The 21,413-nt window shown below is 49.9% G+C and overlaps 1 protein-coding gene across 22 annotated transcripts in view; it reads left to right on the top strand.

The window, feature by feature from the left end:
- Nucleotides 1-21,413, top strand: part of sm (heterogeneous nuclear ribonucleoprotein L) — a 443,801-nt gene that overhangs the window by 265,531 nt on the left and 156,857 nt on the right. Inside the window, exon 1 of one of the 22 annotated variants that reach the window (XM_071664628.1) lies at nucleotides 158-360. The exons of the other annotated variants lie outside the window; for them this stretch is intronic. Coding sequence (XP_071520729.1) covers nucleotides 173-360 — 188 coding nt within the window. The 5' untranslated portion in view covers nucleotides 158-172. Of the gene's footprint in view, nucleotides 1-157; nucleotides 361-21,413 lie in introns of those variants that run through there. 22 annotated transcript variants of the gene reach the window in all.

Below are 21,413 nucleotides of genomic sequence, written 5' to 3'. Positions count from 1 at the left end.
CTGGACCACGCGGTACGCCCCACTCCGTCGCCGCCCGGATTATTCTGCCGCTGTGTCTGATGCGCTGTTGGAAAGTGAGAAGAGATAAACAGTGAAAGTGGGTGCCGTTGCAGCTATATAACAATTACTTCAGGGATTGACCTTGGGGTTTTGCGATTGACCAAAAGGGGTCATGTCGTCACTGAGTTTGGCGTACCCGTGGTTGCTGGACGCCTACCCGGAGCTGCTGGGCGGGTCGGTGGGCAACCCTCTGGCTGGCCATCACCTCGGCAGTACCTTGTGGGGCAGCTTCGACTCTCTCTGTCCGATGGCCTACCCGCTCCTCGATCCCGCCTGTCTTGCCCCCTGCCTTCATCCCGGGTAAGTTGTGTTTACTGTTAACAACGTCTGCATTTTCTGTTGTGGTTCCAGTCGAAAGTGGTTTCTGAAGCGGAGTTGTGTCGTTCACGGGTCAAAGGGGGAAAAAAAGAAGTGGGCTTCCGTGCTCAACCATTGGCACTATTGGATGAGTGTGGAACGAAGCACTCCAGTGAATTTGAAAGTGATTAGTGATGGTGTTGAGCAGTAATAATGGTAATGGCAGCATTGTCTTTTATCTTGGAAGCAGAGAGGAACATGTACACCTCCCTGATGAAGGTACAGCTCCATATGTTTACGGAAAAGGTTGCCGGGGGAGGGAAGTAAACGGCTTTTGAAAAGTTGTAGGTTATGGTGTTAGGGGGGGAGATCGAGGTGCTCGATGATGATGATGAGGTGTGGCCGGGTAACAGGTGCTGCTTCCCTGGTAGGTATAGGCTTCTGGATGGCTGGTCAGGATCTGTCTTGAACCTAGTCAGCAATAGAACCCTTTTACTCTGACGTCCCCGCAATAGAACCCTTGTACTCTGACGTCCCCGCAATAGAAGCCTTGTACTCTGATGTCCCCGCAATAGAAGCCTTGTACTCCGACGTCCCCGCAATAGAACCCTTGTACTCTGACGTCCCCGCAATAGAAGCCTTGTACTCTGACGTCCCCGCAATAGAAGCCTTGTACTCTGACGTCCCCGCAATAGAACCCTTGTACTCTGACGTCCCCGCAATAGAAGCCTTGTACTTTGACGTCCCCGCAATAGAAGCCTTGTACTCTGACGTCCCCGCAATAGAACCCTTGTACTCTGACGTCCCCGCAATAGAAGCCTTGTACTCTGACGTCCCCGCAATAGAAGCCTTGTACTCTGACGTCCCCGCAATAGAACCCTTGTACTCCGACGTCCCCGCAATAGAAGCCTTGTACTCTGACGTCCCCGCAATAGAAGCCTTGTACTCTGACGTCCCCCCTCCCTTCCCCCGAGTCAGTGGAGTTGTATTGGCACTCCGTTTCTGTAGTTCGGCCTTGACTGCTTCGATTGTATCAGCTGATTTGAGCGAGCGTGGAGGAGGGTGGTGGTTATGATCAATTGCCGGGCGTAGTGAGACGCCGGACACACTCGCTGGTTATTGTGCTCGAGGGTGACCCTTGGTTAGGAGGGCTGTGGGAGGTGCGACCATCATTACTGCATGCAAGAGGAACATCTTGTATATATATATGTTCGTTAACCACCGCACCAGCCGTGTCGGTCTGTCCTCGCGGTGTTCGTATGGGCGCCGCTATCCTGGTCAGCCTCGGGCCATCCTGAAGCTATGTTATGGCTTATATCAAGGCGGGACTTGCTTAAAGCAGTTTTCAAAGCTTAAGTATACTCCCTTATTTTGAGAGCTCTTGGTTACCCTCGGATGTTGAAGGTCAGACATGGGGATTGCATACCTCCTTGTCCTTGCTCTCTCTCAATTGTGCAACTTCGACAGTGTTGAGGAGGGCAAGAAATAAAACGAGTTAACACATTTTAGTCTCTCGTGTTGTCGTCGACCCCGCCGCCTCAGTTTAGACCCATCAAAAAGGGCCCAGCAGACTTGTGCCACTGAGGGTGGGGATGGCGGTTGCAGAAGGTTAGCCCCGTATCTATGAAGTGTGCGGTGCATTAATGTTGTGCTGCTGGCTGGCTGGCAGGAGCAGTTGTTTAGCCCAGGCGGCAGGAGACAGTTCGTGCTGATGAAGCGGGACTTGTTGCCACACGGTGTGTCAACACCCACACCCGGCTATGTACTCCACATTGTTTGCCAACCCGCGCCCCGTACCCTACTGCGGATATCTTTATACCTGAATGTCTCTCTCTCTCTCTCTCTCTCTCTCTCTCTCTCTCTCTCTCTCTCTCTCTCTCTCTCTCTCTCTCTCTCACACACACACACACACACGGATTGCAGGATACCGTTTCTGTGTCAACCAGTAGATAGCTTTCCCTCACAGAGCAACAGGTGACTTGTGTTAGCTGGCTCTCCCATTTGCTCCCGTGTTACTCTAGTTTACTTGTGTTGTATAATGAGATGCAAGGGTCCGTAATGAAGCTGTGGGGAAGCGGGGTGAAAACTATCCCTATGGTTTGGGGGTGGTGTGTGGTTGGACATCAGGGGCTCCTCTGCCTGTTGTACACTCCATCACGGGAACCCGACTTGTTTGTATACAGAATTAGCGAGGTATTTTTGGTGTTGCTTTTGCCAACTCTCGTCTTCCGCCAGTCTTCTGAAGCCCCCGGGCACGTTCATAAACACCTCCACACAAAGGGAAATTGAGAACCTTTCTCCTCATCGCCTTTTTATTTTTTTTTTCCCCCCATGGTTTGTGCTGCGGCGCACATTTTCCTGCTGGAGGGGGAAAAGGAAAAACCCTGTTTAGCTGATGGAAATGTCGATCATGGAGACGGGGGTTTGGGTGGGGGGTCCTTCCTCTCCCCTCCTCCCCCCCTTTTTTTCAGTATAGGATATTTTCCCCTGTGGTTCTCAAGGGTGGAGGGGTGGCTACGTTACCAAAGCCAGGGAGTGTGTTCCTTGCCAGCCTCCCCCTCGCTTAGACGAAGTACCTGGGGAGGATTTTCATAAGATTAACGTCTAGATTAAGGTAGTCGACTCCTTAAGTAAACAGGGACCTGCCTGATTGGTGAATGGTCTATAGTGACCACCAAGAGTTTGTCACTTGGCTTGCAGGGACCACCGCTGCCTTCACTGGTCTGTTTTCATTGATTCACAAGAGTCTCGTTGTTGTAAGTAGCGAGCATAGAGCGTCCTCCTTCCTTCCTATTGATAGGCACGTCTCTGTATCGTGGACCGTGTCCTCCTCCTGTCGTCCCCTCTTATCTCCATACATGCCTCCGCACCGGTGCCTCACCCCCGTCGCGCGGAGCCCCTTCTCCGCCCTGGGCCCCGGATTCCCGGGAGGCAGCAGTGTAGAGGGCGTTGCCCGACTCACGTTGCCGTCATGAGAGGTAATGTGGCACTTGTTAGGAGGTCATGGTTTACGGTGTGCACGGCCGGCCGCTCTGCCAGACTCTCTCTCTCTCTCTCTCTCTCTCTCTCTCTCTCTCTCTCTCTCTCTCTCTCTCTCTCTCTCTCTCTCTCTCTCTCTCTCTCCTTGCCCAATCTTACCTTGCCTCGGCTTGTCTTCCTCGCACCTTATACCTACCTTATCCTGTTAACTTTGCCGTGTCTTAGCCTTATCCCAACCTTATCCCGTCTCTCCTGCCTTGTCCTCGACGTATGCCTCCCTTATCCTCTCTCTCCCCTGCCTTGTTCTCGATTTATGTCTCCCATATCCTGTCTTTCCTACAATGCCCTCGACCTATGTCTCCCTTATCCTGTCTCTCCTGCCTTGTCCTCTCCTTATGCCTCCCTTCTCCTGCCACGTCCACGACCTGCACCTATCCTCACCTGGCCTATTCCTTTATTCTCACCTTTTAGTGCCTCTCCCGTAGAAGTTTAGGACGATCTAAATGAAGGATGCAATGACGTACCCGATCGTTACTGTATATATAGTAGTGGTTATTAGACTAACATACAAACATGTATATTGGAATGACTATTTCCTTCAGTAGATCTAGACCCGACTGTTTCCTTCAGTAATTATAGGTCTGATATGCGCATATGATCTTAGATTAAGTAGAGATCTGATTATTCTTCGGCGTGCACTACTTGTGTTCCTGTCGTCAAAAGTGTACTGGTGCATGTCATAGTCACTACAACTTTTTTTTTCAGTTGGTTATACCAGTTTTACAGAAGCATTTATTTTTTGGAGGGACGTTACCTGACATTTTGTTAATTGAACTCAAAACACGGATTTTGTGTGTGTGTGTGTGTGTGTGTGTGTGTGTGTGTGTGTGTGTGTGTGTGTGTGTGTGTGTGGTGCTCCTCGGAGAGGGTAGAAGGTTTCGCACGTGTGCCTCTCCCGACACATGGCACTCGACCTGTTACCGTCCATCTGAGGACTCTCGATACCGCATTGAGGAACTTGGTTCGTTTGCGAAGCCGTGTGGTGGTGACCTGTGGCGTGGCGTGGCCCAGCCTGGCACCGCCGTTAGTGCCGCCAGTGTCGTGTCAGTTTACGGGCCTCGTGCGCCTGTGTGCCATATGGGCCCGTCTCTCCTGAACACCATCGGGGGGGGTCGTCGTACCAGGTGGCGTGGTTAACGTGGACGACCGTCGTCGGAAGACCAGTCAGCATCTTAGCGAATCGAAACCCTCAGGAGCGGAGGTGTTACATTTTTCCTTCCTCGACCCCCAAGTTGTATGGTTTTTGGTGGATTAGCCCTCCACATGGACCCTAGGTTTCCTCTGGCTTCCACCTGGACCATACGGTTGTCCCCTGGCTTGCACCTGGGCCCTACAGTTGTCCCCTGGCTTGCACATGGACCTCATGTTCCCCATGTCTTCCACCTAGACCCCAGACTGCCCCTGGCTTCCGCCTAGACTCCAGGCAGCCCCTGGCTTTCACCTGTACGCCCTTGTCTCCTTTAAGTGATCCAAGTGCTTGCATGTTTTCGTAGATTATCAAGGTTATGCTGTAGAGGGTGGTGGTAATGACCCAGAACGGGTCTCCCCAGTAGCTGTATGTGTTTCTTAGATGCAAATGCTACATAGGGATGATTACATGGACGCTTGCAATGTGTCTCACGGCAGGTGTGATCGGAGAAATCGACAGGTAATGCAAAGGTGTGGTGTAATCTCCTGCCCACCCAACGCAGCAGCACTCCACATAATGTGAGGGACTTCAAGGTTTAAGCAATCGCAGGTGCGTGGTGGGCGGGGGCGGCGCCGGCCGGTGTGCCTGCCCAGTTGGTAGGGTCGTGAGGACGGCCTTGACTGGAGGGGTTCCCTTACTGCGGCTCGCTCTCATGATGACTCTCTCTCTCTCTCTCTCTCTCTCTCTCTCTCTCTCTCTCTCTCTCTCTCTCTCTCTCTCTCTCTCTCTCTCATGTTTGGCCAAGGGCTTCCTGAAGGCGCACTTTAACCAGCTTCAAGACTGCCTTCAGAAAGCATTGGCCCCAACTACATTTGGGTTCAGAAGGACGCTCTCAACCCAACTTTAGGAGCGCCATCGGAATAAATTAACCCTAACTTCAAGAGGGCCAATTGAATCTTTCAGCCAACTTCAGGGGCGTTATCAGGAAGCTCTGCTCAGCTTCAGAGGGCCATACGTAGGAAAGGCCTCGAGCAGACCCGTGGAGCGACATCAGGAAGCATTGTTGTGGACACGATGACACTTGAAGCAGGACGTGACGTATGTCGAGCTTAAGTGATCCAAGGAAGGGGAAGTGTTGTTGACGATTGTTCCCCACCTCCCTCCCTCCCTCCCAACTCTGCTTCCTCCTTACCATACGTTATCCAACCCAAACAGATGTTCAGATTTGTTAAGGAATTAAGCCATCACCCCTCACCAACCCTCACCTTGCCCCGTGAAGTCTCTGTATTTGAAAATAAACGAGCGTGTATTATTCACAGCCGCTGGTGAGAGACTGAGTGAGTTCTAGCCACTGATAATGACTCCTTTATGAAGGCTTTTCCTGCTTTAGTAGAGCGAGTTCTGTGTTGGTAAAGCAAGAGTTATCCAGGCTCGGTCAGACAGATCGACCGTCCTTTAAAAAGTCCTGGGGCTGGAAGGGACATGGCCTCCCGCGGGGAAATGCTCGAGACTACTTGACCTGCATCAGTTAGAACGGAGCCAGGTAGATGTAGTGTGCTCACAGGAATACGTATGGGGGTCCCGTATGGTCAGCACAGCTCGCGCTGCCCTCTTCTGCAACACCTTTAAATCATCGTGTTTCTTGCGTGTTGTTCGTGTAGAGCTTTCTTAGAAGTGTCGTTAATCTGAAGGGGTTCGACTGCAGGACCTTAGTCGTAACGATGACGCTGGTCAAATGCTCGGTTAAGAATCATACACCTTGGGGGGTGCATCAGCAGGGAGGCTCGCATTGATAGTCCTGCTTGATTGTGTCCAGTCTGAACCGGACCGGGGAGATTCTAACGGTAAGGTATGAATTAATTGGTAACCTTATCCTTGTCGGCCCTATAGGGTTGTACCGGTTGACCAAGCTCGCATATTGCGTTGGAACGCCCTGTACTGTACAGCAGGTGACCAAACGCCCTCTCGCTACACCTCGCCATCGTCCAACGCTACACACACACACACACACACACACACACACACACACACACCTCCCGTGTCATTATCCATGCCTTGTGGAGAATAACCAGACTCATCATGGCTAATGCCATTCTCCCGTGTGGTTGGGAGGTGGAGTTCCGAGTGATTACGACTCTGTTCCCAGGGTGGAGGGGCTCATCCACCCTCAGTTCCGGTAGCTCTTTTAAACGAGTCCTTCCGGTCTGACATAGTGCACAAATGTCTCTCGTAACTTGATGATGCCACGTAACAATCGTTCGATTCTGCTGTTAGCTGCATGGCAGAGGCAGTAACGTATCGGGCAGGCCTTTTATCAGCGCGCACTTCTCGGGGAGCATCCAAGATCCGTCAGCGGAAGAGTATTGGCTCGGGTCGTTGGAAATCACGCACGCCCGGACGTGTTGACATGGTTCGAAACTGCCTCGGTGACTGCCCGACGGCGCATGACCGAACTTGAGCAGTACTCGGGTCGGAATGGGGGGAACTTTTTTTTTTCTTTTTGTTTATTGGACTCTACAAAAAGTGTCACACACCCCCTCCTCCCGGTAGAGCGTGGAGAGTTAATAACAAGATTAAGGGCGAGACGGGACGGCGTCTCCCGCGGCCACATCCCCAACGCCATATCCTCCTGGATGTTCACCATAGGGTGTTGAGCACTTGGAAGGTCAGGACTGATGATGGATTAGCTGAAGGTTCCTGCCTTTATAGAGGTAAGAGTTAACTATATATAGTTAAGGCGTACACCCGTATGAAGTTTGACGTCTGTTATTCACTAGGAACTTAGGCAAATTATTTTGGTTTAAGCAGATGGAAAGTGATAATTGCTGATCCATCTACCATCAAGAACACCCGTATGAAGTTTAACGACTGTTATTCACTAGGGACTTAAGCAAATTATTTTGGTTTAAGAAGATGGAAAGTGAGAATTGTGCTGATCCATCTACCATCAAGAACAGTACACAAGAACACAGTTTGTATGTACATCTTTTCTCAAGTTGTCGTGTTTAATGCTCCGAAGTCGCAGTCCCCCCTCTCCATAACCAGGCCCTGCAGACCTTAATGTGGTTCTCTCCCGGCCGCTTCACATGCCCTAGTTCAGTTCATTGACTGAACATCGTCACCTCTGTACCTAATGCATCGTTCCAATTCACTCTCTCCCGTGCACGCTTTTCACCTTCCTGCATGTTCAGACTCCGAGCACCCAGAATGTTTTTTTTACTCCATCTTTTCATCTTCAGTTAATCTCCCACTTCTTCTTGTTCCCTTCACTTCTGACTCATCTATCCTCTTTGTCAACCTTTCCTCACTCATTCTCTCCAGTTGTGTCCAAACCATACAACATGCTGCCCTCCTCAACTCTCTCAACCACACATTTCTTATTACCATTCGTCACTCTTACCCTTTTATTAGTTACCCAATCAAACCAGCCACCTCTCACCACATACTGTCCTCGACCAGTTAATTTCCAGCACACCCATCTACCACCCTCCGCGCGTCCCCATCCACAGCCCATGCCTCGCATCCGTATGATATTGGCGGCACTGCTCTACCTTCAGAGATACCCATTTTCTCCCTCCTGCATATTTGGGTGACGGACGCCCACCATGTAAACGTTGCTGCTTTTCTGCGGCAGAAAATGAAATATCATCAGGTCGTGGCCGCCTCCCCCTCCCCCCACAGCTCCTCCCAACACTGGTAACGCCACCCACCCACCTGGTGCGTTGCGTGGTGGTGTTCCGTCCTCTGGCTACTCTCTCTCGAGTCATGCCAGTCAGCCATTCAGCCAGCCAGCCAATCAGTCAGTCAGCCAGCCAGCCAATCAGTCAGTTCAGTCAGCCAGTCAGCCATTCAGCCAGCCAGCCAGCCAGTCAGTCAGTCAGTCAGTCAGTCAGTCAGCCATTCAGCCAGCCAGCCAATCAGTCAGTCAGTTAGTCAGTCAGCCATTTAGCCATTCAGCCAGCCAGCCATTCAGCCAGCCACTCAGGTATCTGGCCCGCCTTTTGGTAACTTGCTGAATGGTGGTGGGGACTTTCCTTTCTGCTGCGTCTGTTGTTACGCTCAGGTCCGCTGCCTGGGACACAAAGCCCCGGAGATGTTGTCCAAATTGTTCCTGTTTTATAATATTGGCATCATTCTGCCCCGTCCTCTCTCATGGCTGTCTCGTTGAACCGTGACGCGATGGTCAATATTTTATACCATGGACATGAAAAGTAATGACTAACACACACACACACACACACACACACACATATATATATATATATATATATATATATATATATATATATATATATATATATATATATATATATGTGTGTGTGTGTGTTTGTGTGTTTTAAAAAGTTACGTTCTTCTCTTTCCTCCAAACTTGAACTCGACAAATTTCAATATATTTTTGCGCGGGGAGAGGGAACGGGCGATAAAAGTTTAAGGATAGCCCCTGAAGATAACTCTTTCTGGCCTGCACACTTTTGTCTCGTTCTTTTTCATATTTTACACCCACCCACCCACACACACACACACACACACACACACACACACACACACACCCGGGCTGTGGAGGGAGAGGCGAGTGAGTGGCCAAGCTTGGGTTATTGTAGTAGACCAGTTTGATCTTTCACCACCGGAGCACTTGAGCATCACGGACGGGGGGGAACGTCGTGCTGCACCATATGTGGTGGTGGTGGTGGGTGGGTAGGACGGGTGTTTCGTCTGGACTGAAGGGAAAGTGCAGGGTGGTGGGAGGCGGAGGAGGGCAGCGGGAGGGAGGGAGAGAGAGATCGTAAACAGGTTCTGGACAGGACAGTAGATCACCTGTGGACACCTGACTCCCAAGATCCTCATCATCGTCTTCCAATTAGTGTTCTCTGGTGGGCCTACGGTCTCACGGGGGGGTGATGGTGCTCGGCGTTGGCTCCTACTTCGTGGTGTCCCCTGCTGTCCGTACGCCCTCCTCGGTCTCGCTACACGTGCAGCCTGTGACTGCTCATGGTGGCTTTTTAGTACCTTCCAGGTCGAGAACCCTCCTCGTAGGCCCAGGTCGCAGTCGTGCCGAAGGGAGGAGCATTATAAATAATCAAGATTGCAGATTGTGCTACGTACAGTTGTCCATATAATCAGTGGTCCCCATCTTTGTGAGTGGTGTCCCACTAACCTATTTTTCCTTCCACTCACACGCATCGACGTCCATCTCAGATTTCATTTCGATACCTCGAGATACTTTGAACTTGTATTGGTTGTACGTTTGTGGCTTTTATATGGTGAAGCGTTTGATGTATAGTTTTTTTGTTGTTATATTTCCTTTTTACCGAATGGTTGAGTGAGACTTGATACCACTTACCCCCTTTACTCGCGTACCTCAAGCGGTGCACGGTACTGCCACTCGTGAACCTCCGGGCCAGCCAGCCGCCTGGCGACCAACCCAGAGAGGCTATTCATCGTTGCCTTTGTGTTTTGGTCGATAAATGGGCACCGGGGACGGGGGCCTGGCCGGGGCTGGGAAAGGTAAACCGCAGACCCCTTAGCTAGCCCCGTGGGTAAGGTGAATAGACTTGTCCTCCGCAGGCGAAGTTAGAGGGCACAGGCGTTGAGAGAGAGAGAGAGAGAGAGAGAGAGAGAGAGAGAGAGAGAGAGAGAGAGAGAGAGAGAGAGAGAGAGAGACTTGCACCGCCGAAACGTAGCGTTGCTCGTGTTCTTCTCTTGTCTTCTACCATCTCATGTAGACGAGTCCTTCCATAGGGGTTGATTCGCCACTTCTATTATGTGGTGGTGGTCTTGGCCGAGATGTCTGGTCACCTGTGATGCCGTGTGAGAGGAAGTCGTGGCCCTCCTCCTCCTCCTCCTCCTCCTCCTCCTCCTCCACAACTTCTCCCGGTTCTCTTTTCTTTCTCGGGCGAGTGACCAACCGGGAATAATGTCTCGCGAGGTTCGTCAATGAGAACATCCCCCGGAGGCAGCCAGGAGAATATCTATCAGAAACCCTCAGCTAGGAATCTATCTACTAGAAACCCCTCCGGATGTTTTATATACATACCCATGCATACGTCCGCCGTCATATATATACACGTGTGTTTCTCTGTATGCAGCAGGTGTCAAAAGTTGCCGGACAGTCAAGTAGGGTTTTACAACTTTTTTATATATTTTACTCTGTGCTGTATTGGGTATATCGCCTGGTTGTTATTGTTGTTAACTCCCTTTTCCTCCTACATGAAAAGTTGTATTATTTTTGTTGTTGTTTTGTCACTGTGAACTTGGGACAGAGTAAAGCCCCCCTCCTTTTTTTTTTTTCTTAATCGAATTTGTGAAGTTTTATGCATGACTCTTGCATGGTAGGGAATCCCCCATAACAAGCGCCACCAACTCCCCCTGTTACGGTGGTCCCCTCTAGGTACAATACCGTATCACCTCTGTCGTGGACAAGTCCAGGATTGCGTTGTCGTCGTCAGCAATAACCCGTTACCGTACACAGTCTACAGCTATCATGACCTTAACTGGTGACCGTAGGTCGACGCTGGGTTAGGGGTGGACGGACCTTGCTGGGATAGAGGGATTAATCCGCTGCCACAACAGGCGAAGGTTCTCTTAAGCGTCGGAGGTGTGTGTGTTTGTGTGGGCGAGCGAGCGAGCGAGTACAGCGCCCGGAGCTGTGTTGCCCCCAGCCATAACTGGGTTGGAGGTGAATGCCTGTCGGCAGAACTACGGGCCCTCTCAATCATCCGTGTCAGCTCGCCCATACCATGCGTTGTGCCATCTTATTGTCCGGCGTACAGAGACTTGAGTCTTGCTCTAACGACCCTTGTACAATCGTAAGCTGTTGAATAATCCTGGCTTCAGACTTGTAATGCGCACAGTGCCTGCAACTGTCAGAGCAACTTGGGTCTTAGATATTAACGTGGAAAGTGGGGTTTTGGATTCCACAAGACGCCTTCTACGACTGTGGTAGAATCTACGACTGTGGTAGAATATGGAACACCGTGTGGAAGTTCAAGTTTGTGTGTGTGTGTGTGTGTGTGTGTGTGTGTGTGTGTGTGTGTGACTCTCCACAACGACCACACATTAAAATCATGAGCTTTTATGGCACAAGTGTTAGACATCGTGATTGACAACTTCATTTGTGATTGACAACTTCATTTATTACACTAACTTCTGAAGCCAATGGAAGTGAAGCGGTGGGATTACATGGAACGGTTAAGAAACGGGGAAGTTTGAAGCCGTGTCGAAACCCTCGAGGCCTAAGTACAGCTCCCCAGCCATGACTCGTAGCCGGGGATGTTTTCAGGAGACATTTGAGGACGTCCTGGGAAGTACTACAGATAAGACACTTTCGCTTAGTGTAATCTTTGGAGTCCAGGATACGAGTGATTGGTACCTGACCGAGCAGGTGACTCAAGCATCCAGGACGGGGGAAAAATAGCATTTGACCCTTAACAAACAATGACGACTTGACATCATAATGTCATTAGTCAGAGTCCAGACAAGTGAGGATACTTAAGTGAACTTGAACTGTAGCGTCATTAGTGGAAGTGGGGCCAAGTATGGCCTCATAGTCGTATATGTAACATCATTAGTTTAAGTAGGGACAGGTATGGATACCAAGGCAATTACAAGGGAACGAATTCGTCACAAGTACAATTGCGGGGCGGAAATAAACGCTGGAGTTATCTACAATGCAAGAGATACTTTCGTTCCTCGCCACCCACCCACCCACACACACACACACACACTGGGGATCACAGGGCTTAACTACATTTGTGCTAATGGACGTCTGGTCGGAGCGTATCATCAGCAGCTGTCTGGCCTGTGCATGTGTGTAGCTCCGACATTTGAGTAGCAGCTTGTGATCCCAAGGTTGTCTTGTGTGTGTGTGTTTCGTCTAGTACCAGACGTTGGTTTACATTGTTATTCTGTCATAGGTCGTGTGATGATAACGTTTGCTGTGGCTACGTTTATCTTGTGGTGTTACGCGAGGAGGAGTGTGGATGTTTACGTCTCATTTAACTGTCATATGTATATTTTTCAATAATGTACTTCCCCATTTATCGCATTCTAGCTTGATCCCCCCCCCCCCACGAGTTTTTCTGATGTATGTGCATGCACACACATGTATTTCCATGTTCGTAATCATCATTTGATCTTTCTAACCATGCGCTTCTTTTTTTTTTCTTGCAGGTGAGTGTTAGCATGATGTGCAAGGCAGCGCAGTGCAGGGGGAGAGGTGAGCCAAATCTTGATCAGAATTCTGTATGTCTGTAGTTGGCGGGGTTGGGTGGGGGTTGACGCAGTGGACAGTGTGGTGCAAAGGGATGAACCTAACTGCGATGGGAGGCCCGCTTGTGTTGTTTTACCGCCAGTGAGGAAGACCACCGCTGGGTGAATGGTGTCTTACCTGGCGTCCCATTGTTGCCAGTCTCCTGCTGTATGCGTCGCCCAACGTCCTACGGTGTTTGTGTGTTGAACGGCGCACCGCCCGCCACATTCCAGTCTACGGCAGGTATAATGACTGGTGTCGGGGTCAAGCCTGGCATGCAGGTCTGGATAGTAGACCTGCCGGGGTCAGTCCAGGTTTGTAGGTCTGGAAAGGAGGCTGTGCGAGGTCACTCCAGGCTCGGTTACTGGAAGGAGACTAGACGGGGTTAGTCCAGGCTTGTATGTCTGGAAGGAGACTAGAAGGGGGTCAGTCTAGGCTGCTTTGGAAGGAGACTAGAAGGGGCTAAGTCCATGTTTTTTAGGTCTGGAAGGAGACTAAATGGGGCCATTGTAGGCTTACAGGTCTGGAAGGAGACTAAGCGGGGTCAGTCCAGGCTGACAGGTCTGGAAGGAGACTAAGCGGGGTCTGTCCAGGCTTTAAGGTCTGGAAGGAGACGAAGCTTGACCAGTCCAGGCTTGCAGATCTGGAAGGAAGACCAGACGGGGTCATTCTCAGTTTGTAGATCTAGAAAGTAAAATACTGTTGATTCAACGTATCCTTTGATGCGTGTGTGTGTGTGTGTGTGTGTGTGTGTGTGTGTGTGTGTGTGTGTGTGTATATATACTGTCTGTACATGTTCTCATGAGTTGACGTGAAGCTCAACGTAAGACTTGAGTAATACATGGCTTGCATGGAGAGAGAGTTTAGTTGCCTGACGTTACTGGAATGATGAGAAAGCGAGCACCTTGTCTTATATTTACACTAACACATGCACACTTGTGATGTCTCCAGCTGCTCAACTTGTGGTTGGATTTGATGGCGAGAACCAGCTGCGTTATTATATGTTGTGTGAGCGTTTGCCTGTTGCAGCTTGGTTTGTAAGCAGCTTTGCCGGAGGTGTTCATTCCTGGTCTTAAAGTAGGTGCATGGCTCTTCCCTTAGCATTACTTATCATTACTGGTCGAAGGACGAAGAGAAGTGGGCCATATTTCCACACGAAGCCTACCATAGTTCATTGGAATTAATAAGCACTTTCTCGCCAGTGTGTGTCGTTTAGGGAAGAAATTGTATTCTTATGCATGGTAGAGGACTTTGCCTTTTCAGCGTTGTCTTAGTATATGTTTATAGTCTTGTGTCTACGTTGTAATGAGTGGTACAGTTTTACGGCTCTTAACCTGTCGCTGTAACTCGGGTGTTTTATTGGGTCGATGCGGGTAGGAGAGGACCTCTGGACGTTTTCCTTGTTCTGGGATTGTATTAGTCTCTGTGGTGATGTTAGCACAGGCAGGCGTTATATTTGGGAGAGCACAAGCGTGTCGAACATTGTCATCATCTGTCTTGCTGCGCTCGTTTTGAAAGTTCGCAGAACCCAACCTATCGTCTTTTATAAGATTTCAAGAATTCCTCCGTTATGTCCCCCACCCCCACCAAGAAAAAAAAAAATGGTTACTAGACACCACTCCAAAATCGCATACGCAACTCTGGTATTTTGATCAGTTTCCATATTGTGTTCGTAAGTAGGCTTGAGGTGGTGGTGTTCATAGTAGGAAAAAAAAAAAAGTTTTCACGTTGAGCTCCTTGCTGTGTCTTCTGGCCCGTGGGAAGACTTGGTTGTATGTGTGTGGTGAGCCGGCGAGATTGCTGTATTCATCCTGGCAATAACAGGAAGGGCTGGCTGTAGTGATTGTGCTTCGACGTCAGATGTACAAGTTTGAGGTAGTGATGAAGGGGAGAAACGTACCTCTCGTAAGGGTACGACGCCGTTTTGGAAGAGTGGTTGTCTTAACGGGCAGGTTTCTCTCTCTCTCTCTCTCTCTCTCTCTCTCTCTCTCTCTCTCTCTCTCTCTCTCTCTCTCTCTCTCTCTCTCGCTCTCTCTCTCTCCACACGTTGGTGGAGGCTCCAGAGCTTCCACATCAAGGCCGGGCCTTAATTGAAGTATGGAGAGGATTACGAAAGGGGGATAAAGAAGAGAGACAAAGGAAATGTGTGTTAAGAATTTTGAAGGGAGTGAAAGCCTCCTGTGTTTTCAGAATGTGCCAGGAGGTCTCTGCTCGTGTGAAAGTCACAGTTTCAGCTTCGTGAAGTACCATTTCTCTCTCTCTCTCTCTCTCTCTCTCTCTCTCTCTCTCTCTCTCTCTCTTTCATATATGAGCACGACGACAGTATGCCCTACGTATAGTCATGATGACCTGACCTCTGACCTGACCCAAAGGTCAAGGCCAGGACGACACACCCATAGGTCGCACGGTCGTACTCAGATGGGGGTTCATATGTACTCTACTGCCTGAATGCTTGTCATGGAATGTTACCTCAGCTGGCTTGTAATTCATATACCCTTACGTGTTCTATCGCCTACGAGGAGAAAGTTTGAGCAGATATTCAAGCTTGCAGATATTACCAGTCAGAGAGAGAGAGAGAGAGAGAGAGAGAGAGAGAGAGAGAGAGAGAGAGAGAGAGAGAGAGAGTTGAATCCACCTCATCGTACCCAAATGACGTGTCTTAATGTGCGAGTTTTAGAATGGTCGTGTTAAGTCTTCTGTCCCGTAAAAACATCATGGCCCCTGAGATTTACTGGTGCATGTGCGTTCCAGCCAGTCCTCCATGGTTATCTCTCCTCCTCCTAGGACTCCATCCACTCTCCGCCCTCAATCCACTCTCCTCCCACAACCAGCCACTCTCCCAGCCGTCCGGGCGAGTGTTAAACTAACACAGGTGCGGGAGGGAGAGAGGGTGGGCGGGGCGGGGCGGCCCGGCCGGGGCTGGGGAAAAGTCGATACCTGGGTAATGTCCTCACGTGTTTCCCTGGTGAGCTGGACGGCTGCCGCCTCTACGTGAGGTGCTGGCTGCTCCTCCTGCTGCAAGACCACCACCGTCACCTGCTCCTGCTTGATTATGTTGTTACTGCTTCTGCTGGTTGCTGCTACAGCTTTTACCTCTTGTGTTTGCTGCTGCTGTTACTGCTCATTGATGTGCTGCTGTTGCTAGTCGAGTTGTTGTTGTTGTTGTTGATGTTTGGGTGTCTGCCTTCTCGGATGCTTGATGTAAGGTGGCGTCGTGCAGGGGATGGCGACCTTACCGGAGGGGGCGTGTGTGGTGTGTGTGTGTGTGTACTCACGAAGGACGGAGTGTGCCTGGGGGGGGGGGGGGGGGGGGGGGCAGTTGTCATAATGTCTTCCCTCAGTAATGGATTTATGATATGATTTCTCCCCTCTTGCTTTACCGCACTGTCGCTATGTAGGTAGGGAGTGTGGGATGCCATTCCTTCTTCCCGCAGCAGATAGTCCAACAGCTCTTAGCGTCACCAGACACAATCCTGTAGTCATCCGACCAAGATGTAATGGGAAGGTTTTTCCGTAAATGAAGATGATGAGGGTGATTTTGCTGGGTCGTGGAGAGGATCGGCAGCCGAACGTGTGATTGTAGTCGGGTCGAGTATTGTAGTCGTGTAGAGTTATGCTTGTAGTACATACGTAGCTCTTAGAAAAAGGAAATGTGTTTTCATATAAAAAAGGGGGACGGTTAGGGAAAATCATTCACGTGTGGAGGGTGGAATGAATGATGAATTTGGATTATGTCGTGGAGCCTGTGGGGTGCGTCAGAAATGTTCATGGGTGCAGCCTGGTGAGGGAGGGAGGGAGCGGGAGCAGGTGGCAGACTTGGGGTCGGGATGACCATCAGAGACCGACCTGCCGTAGTGTACCTTGGGTCGAGTAGCCTTCATGCCTCTCACGCCCTAGAGAGAGAGAGAGAGAGAGAGAGAGAGAGAGAGAGAGAGAGAGAGAGAGAGAGAGAGAGAGAGAGAGAGAGAGAATTGCTGGGGAAATTAAGGAGGGAAACTCCGTGCTTTCGGCTGTATTTCAAGCCATTTTCAAGGGGACGAAAACTCAGTCGAAAGTTCGGTGCTTCTGTGTTTATTTTTTGGAGTGAGTTTACTTATGTCATCGTGTTTGGCAGGTTGACCTGGACCTTCGCCTGACCTCTCTCCCTGCATGTTAGGTGAAAGGCCTTGCTCTCGCGCCGAGGGTCGTACCGCCTTACTACATGGGTCGCACCGTCGTGATCGTGGGCTGTACCGTCGCAATCATGGGTCTTACCGCCTCACTCTTGGTTCGTACCTTAGTGATGATGGGTCGTACCTTTGCGATCGTGGGTCGCACCGTCGTGATCAAAAGGAGGGGTTAACCTGGAGTGTGTTTATGGCTTGATCGTGTACTACATGAACCGCATGCGCGGGTTTTTGTGTGTGTGGGTGTGTGGTATGTGGAAGTATAAAAGTCCGTGTTTAACCCCAGACTTCAGGTGTGTATATCTGTAGAGGGGGCTTGCCTGTTGGACGTTTGGTGCGTGTATGCAGCCTGAGGTGGTCCCAAGTTAAATCACCCGCCCACATGACTAACAGAACCCTCTACTTTTACACGTCTTTAATTTAAATATAAATGAGGAACAAGAGACTATTCAAATTAGTAATGTGGAATATTCTCACAAATTCGTAAATATACGCTCATTTCTGACAGAAATAACCGGGTTTTATTTTGACGCCACTCAGGTATTTAGAAGTCATTTTCACCCGGAGGTACTACTACTGCATTGGCTCCACCCTGAACGTGAGGGGCATTGACCTCTCCAGGGGAAGGACGACCCCGCCCAAATCCCTCACAGTCTTCTGGTTTCACAAGTTTGACCCACTTGAAAAAAAAAAAAAAAAGGGTGGGTTGCTGAGCACATGATGAGGTTGGGTCACGCCTGCCTCCTGGTATGTGGTGGTGATGGTTGTCCGGTTGCTGAGGCAAGCGTCATCATCACATGGTGATGGATGACGCAAGTTTATAGTGATATTTCCCAATTCATCAGAATGAGGACAGAGGCGTGTGTGTAAGCGTGTTACCGCGCCAGTAGTCAGTCTATAAGACCGGTATGAACAGACTTTGAGGCAATAACTGTGGTAAAACTGGTCCTATATTTTTTTTTTTCCGGTAATAATGTTTCTTAAGACTTGCCAGGTTGGGTTGTGTGACAGTTAGACGCGGGAGGAAAAAAAAAGGGGGGGGGGGGTGGAGGGAAATGGGTAGAGAGAAAAAAATCGGGTCTAATTATACTGCCTGGTGTATTTTTAGTCTGGGAAATGGTGACATTTGGCGAAACATGACGATGATGTACATGAAATTCATTTTTTTCGTGTTGATGGCAGAGATTGGCTTATCAGCCCATCTCTCTTGGCTCACAGGGAGGCAGGGGACGTGGGAAATTCGTTCACCTGGCAGAAAAAAAAAAAAATAGGGTGACGGAGGCGGCTCTCCAAGAATAAGTAGTCTCGGTTTCAACTCTTGGCGGCGAGGGTGAGTGTGTACTTCGCGTATACCCCCCTGGCTGGTGTGTGTGTGTGTGTGTGTGGAGTGCAGTGCCCCCATGGGGGGAATGCCATGAGTCCCATTAAACTCGGTTAACGGTGGTAATGAGGATATATGGGACCTCTGCCCTCCTCGTACCGTGTTGATGTGTGGTTAGGCCCGATAGTTCTGGGCTTGAGAGGCCAGTTTATACGAGGCGGGGTGAGTGAGGGAAGGAGGAGGGGGGGAAAAACAAACGCTAGTGAACCCCCGCCCCTGCGAGAACGTGCCGAGTGCTTCTTGCGATGTGTTGATGTATATTTTGTGCCGTAACGGAGGCGGAGCTGTGTAGCAACTATTTGTGGCCCAGATTTTATCTCTTTCCTCGGCTGACGAGTTGGCCTTCAGGGAGGAGGAGGAGGAGGAGGAGGGAGGGAGGAAGGAGGGCCACGAGGGGTGATGGGTGGGTGGTAAAGACTTGCTTGGGAAGGGCAAGGGAGGGGGTTGGAATGGAGGGAGGTGTTGGTGGTGGCGTTAGAGAGGCGGTGGGGGGCATTGAAGGACCTGGCCTGGGAGGAGCGGAGAAGGGCGGCTTTGCCTGTGGAACGCGGGAATAAACCATAAGCGACAAGACCACTTTGGTGTACGGGGACGTGTTTGACCGTGGTTCATCCCCGCCATTATAGCTGCCATTGCTCTATTTGCCAGTGTGGTGGGGGAGGAGGAAGTATCATATGACATAGGTAGGTAGGACGCCCAAGTCGTTGGTCGTCATGACTCGCCGTAGGAAGGAATAAGGACATCTCGCTAAGCTGTTATGTGTGTTGTGTGTGTGTGGGTGGGTGGGTGTGTTTTGCCCACGTCATCAAGAGATTTTTGGGAAGTAAGAGGAAAGCTTGTGGCCAACGTGGCAGTGCGTGATTCATGTTAGGATTTTTTTTTTTTTTTTTTTTTTTGTACATGGCACAGGGTTGTCCATCATCCCATGCTGCCGCGATAGATAGATAGGCCTTCGTGTTATGTAGTGTAGGGAAGTGTGGCTTGTGTGGTATTGTCGTGGGGAGCTGAGGTGGACATCGTCGCCTGCCGCCCCTGAGAGAGAGAGAGAGAGAGAGAGAGAGAGAGAGAGAGAGAGAGAGAGAGAGAGAGAGAGAGAGGGCGCATTCATCGCTCTCCAAAGTGCCTCTTGTAGGAATCATCACCATCATAAGTATTCAAGAATATTCCTACACACACACACACACACACTGTGATTCGTGCGTGCGCTTCTTGCAGTAACTGGACACAAGGATGTTGTATTCATTTGAAGGCCGGTGACGTAAGAGTGGGCGAGGGATGGTCGTCATGACAACCACCTGGCATCATCGTCCCCAGCCAGCAGCAGCAGCAGCAACAGCACCGCTGCTGCTGTTGCTGCCCTCCCTCACTCACTCACCCACAGTCCTCCTCCTCCTTCCTCCACTCATTCCTCCCACTCAAGCGTCAAGCGCCAGTCTCCCGTGATCTCCCACAGTCATCACCGCCACCTCAAACACCCACAAGTCATCACGTTTATACCCTCGATGTGTATAGTGTTAAGAAGACCATCACTACTACTGTGTCTTGCTTTCGTCCACGCCCTTCACCGCCCCACTCCCTCAGGGTGCACACTACTACAACATGACCCGGCGACTTTTACACAGCCTTACGTCAGGCCCGCCGTACGCGAGACGCCGTATTAAAACAAACGGAAAAATTCCTCTTCGTTTTTTTTTCTCTTTTTTTTTTGAAAAGGTGAGAAGTGATGCCTGCATGTTGTGTGGGATTACCGCCACGTGTATGGGTAAGGCAGGTATGTTGGGGGCTAGAAGGGCAGCAGACCATTGTAAGGTGTACGCAGGTTAAGGTAAGGGAAGCCATAACAAGATGCAAGAAGGTAGGGTAGACCATAACAAGGTAAATTTAAGGTAGGGTAATCTCCGTCGCAAGGTAAACGTAAGGTAGGATAGACCATAGCAAGGTAAATTTAAGGTAGGGTAATCCTCGCAAGGTAAACGTAAGGTAGGATAGATCATAACAAGGTAAATTTAAGGTAAGATAATCCGTCGTAAGGTAAACGTAAGGTAGGATAGACCATAGCAAGGTAAATGTAAGGTAAGGTAAACTTTCGAAATATAAACTAAAGGTAGTGTGTAACCCTTCGCAAGGTAAACGTAAGGTAGGATAATTCTCAGCGAGGTAAATTTAAGGAAACGTAACACCGCAAAAGTAAAACCATTTTGAGGTTTACGTAAGGTAAATTTATGGTTAAGAGTTTTTGAATACGTTTTATCTGGAGTGGGACTTGTTTAAGGATTAAGGATATATTATTCTAAGGAAAATTGTTGGGTAAGATTTCACTTTGTCCCTCAGCCTTAAGCCTGGAAGAAATTGTAGTAAGACGTGGGGCTTATTGAAGCCAATAAAATGTCCTAATTACTCTAAAGCTTCCTTCAGACTGCTTAATGACTGGCCATTGCGGCGATTACCTCGTTAATGTGAGAGCTATTACCGTCGTACCAAACTCCTGAAGTTCAAGTGTCTGGTGTGTGTGTGTGTATTGAGGCGTTCACTGTGCACGACCAAAGGGCCTTGGCGTTGTGTAGCCCCGGCAGTGCCTTCTGTATCGCCACCGTCATCTCCTGCCACCTGAGATCCCCTCTTCCCTGAGCTGCAGACCGCTTTTCGGACCCTCCCTTGCCTGTGTGCCTGGAGCGTCCAGGCCTCATTAGCATTTTCATACTGTGGGGATTGGACTGCCAGATGCGTGGGTTGGGTCCCTCCCTCGCCTCTCATCGACTGGTGTGCTTAGGTATGGAGATTGTTGTCCATGCTTTAGAACATTCCCTCCTCCCTTGCTCCTTTCTTTCCTGTTGTCCATGCTTTAGAACATTCCCTCCTCCCTTGCTCCTTTCTTTCCTGTTGTCCATGCTTTAGAACATTCCCTCCTCCCTTGCTCCTTTCTTTCCTGTTGTCCATGCTTTAGAACATTCCCTCCTCCCTTGCTCCTTTCTTTCCTGTTGTCCATGCTTTAGAACATTCCCTCCTCCCTTGCTCCTTTCCTTTCCTTTTCTCCTCTTCCTTTCAGGGATGAAATGTTGTAGGTGGAACCTGCTTTGAGTAGGTGCATTATTT

The sequence above is a fragment of the Panulirus ornatus genome, chromosome 9, assembly GCF_036320965.1.
Source record: "Panulirus ornatus isolate Po-2019 chromosome 9, ASM3632096v1, whole genome shotgun sequence".
NCBI classification, from domain to species: Eukaryota; Metazoa; Arthropoda; class Malacostraca; order Decapoda; family Palinuridae; genus Panulirus; species Panulirus ornatus.
Note: the sequence above shows the minus strand (reverse complement) of the source record. Positions and strands in the feature narration are given on the sequence as shown.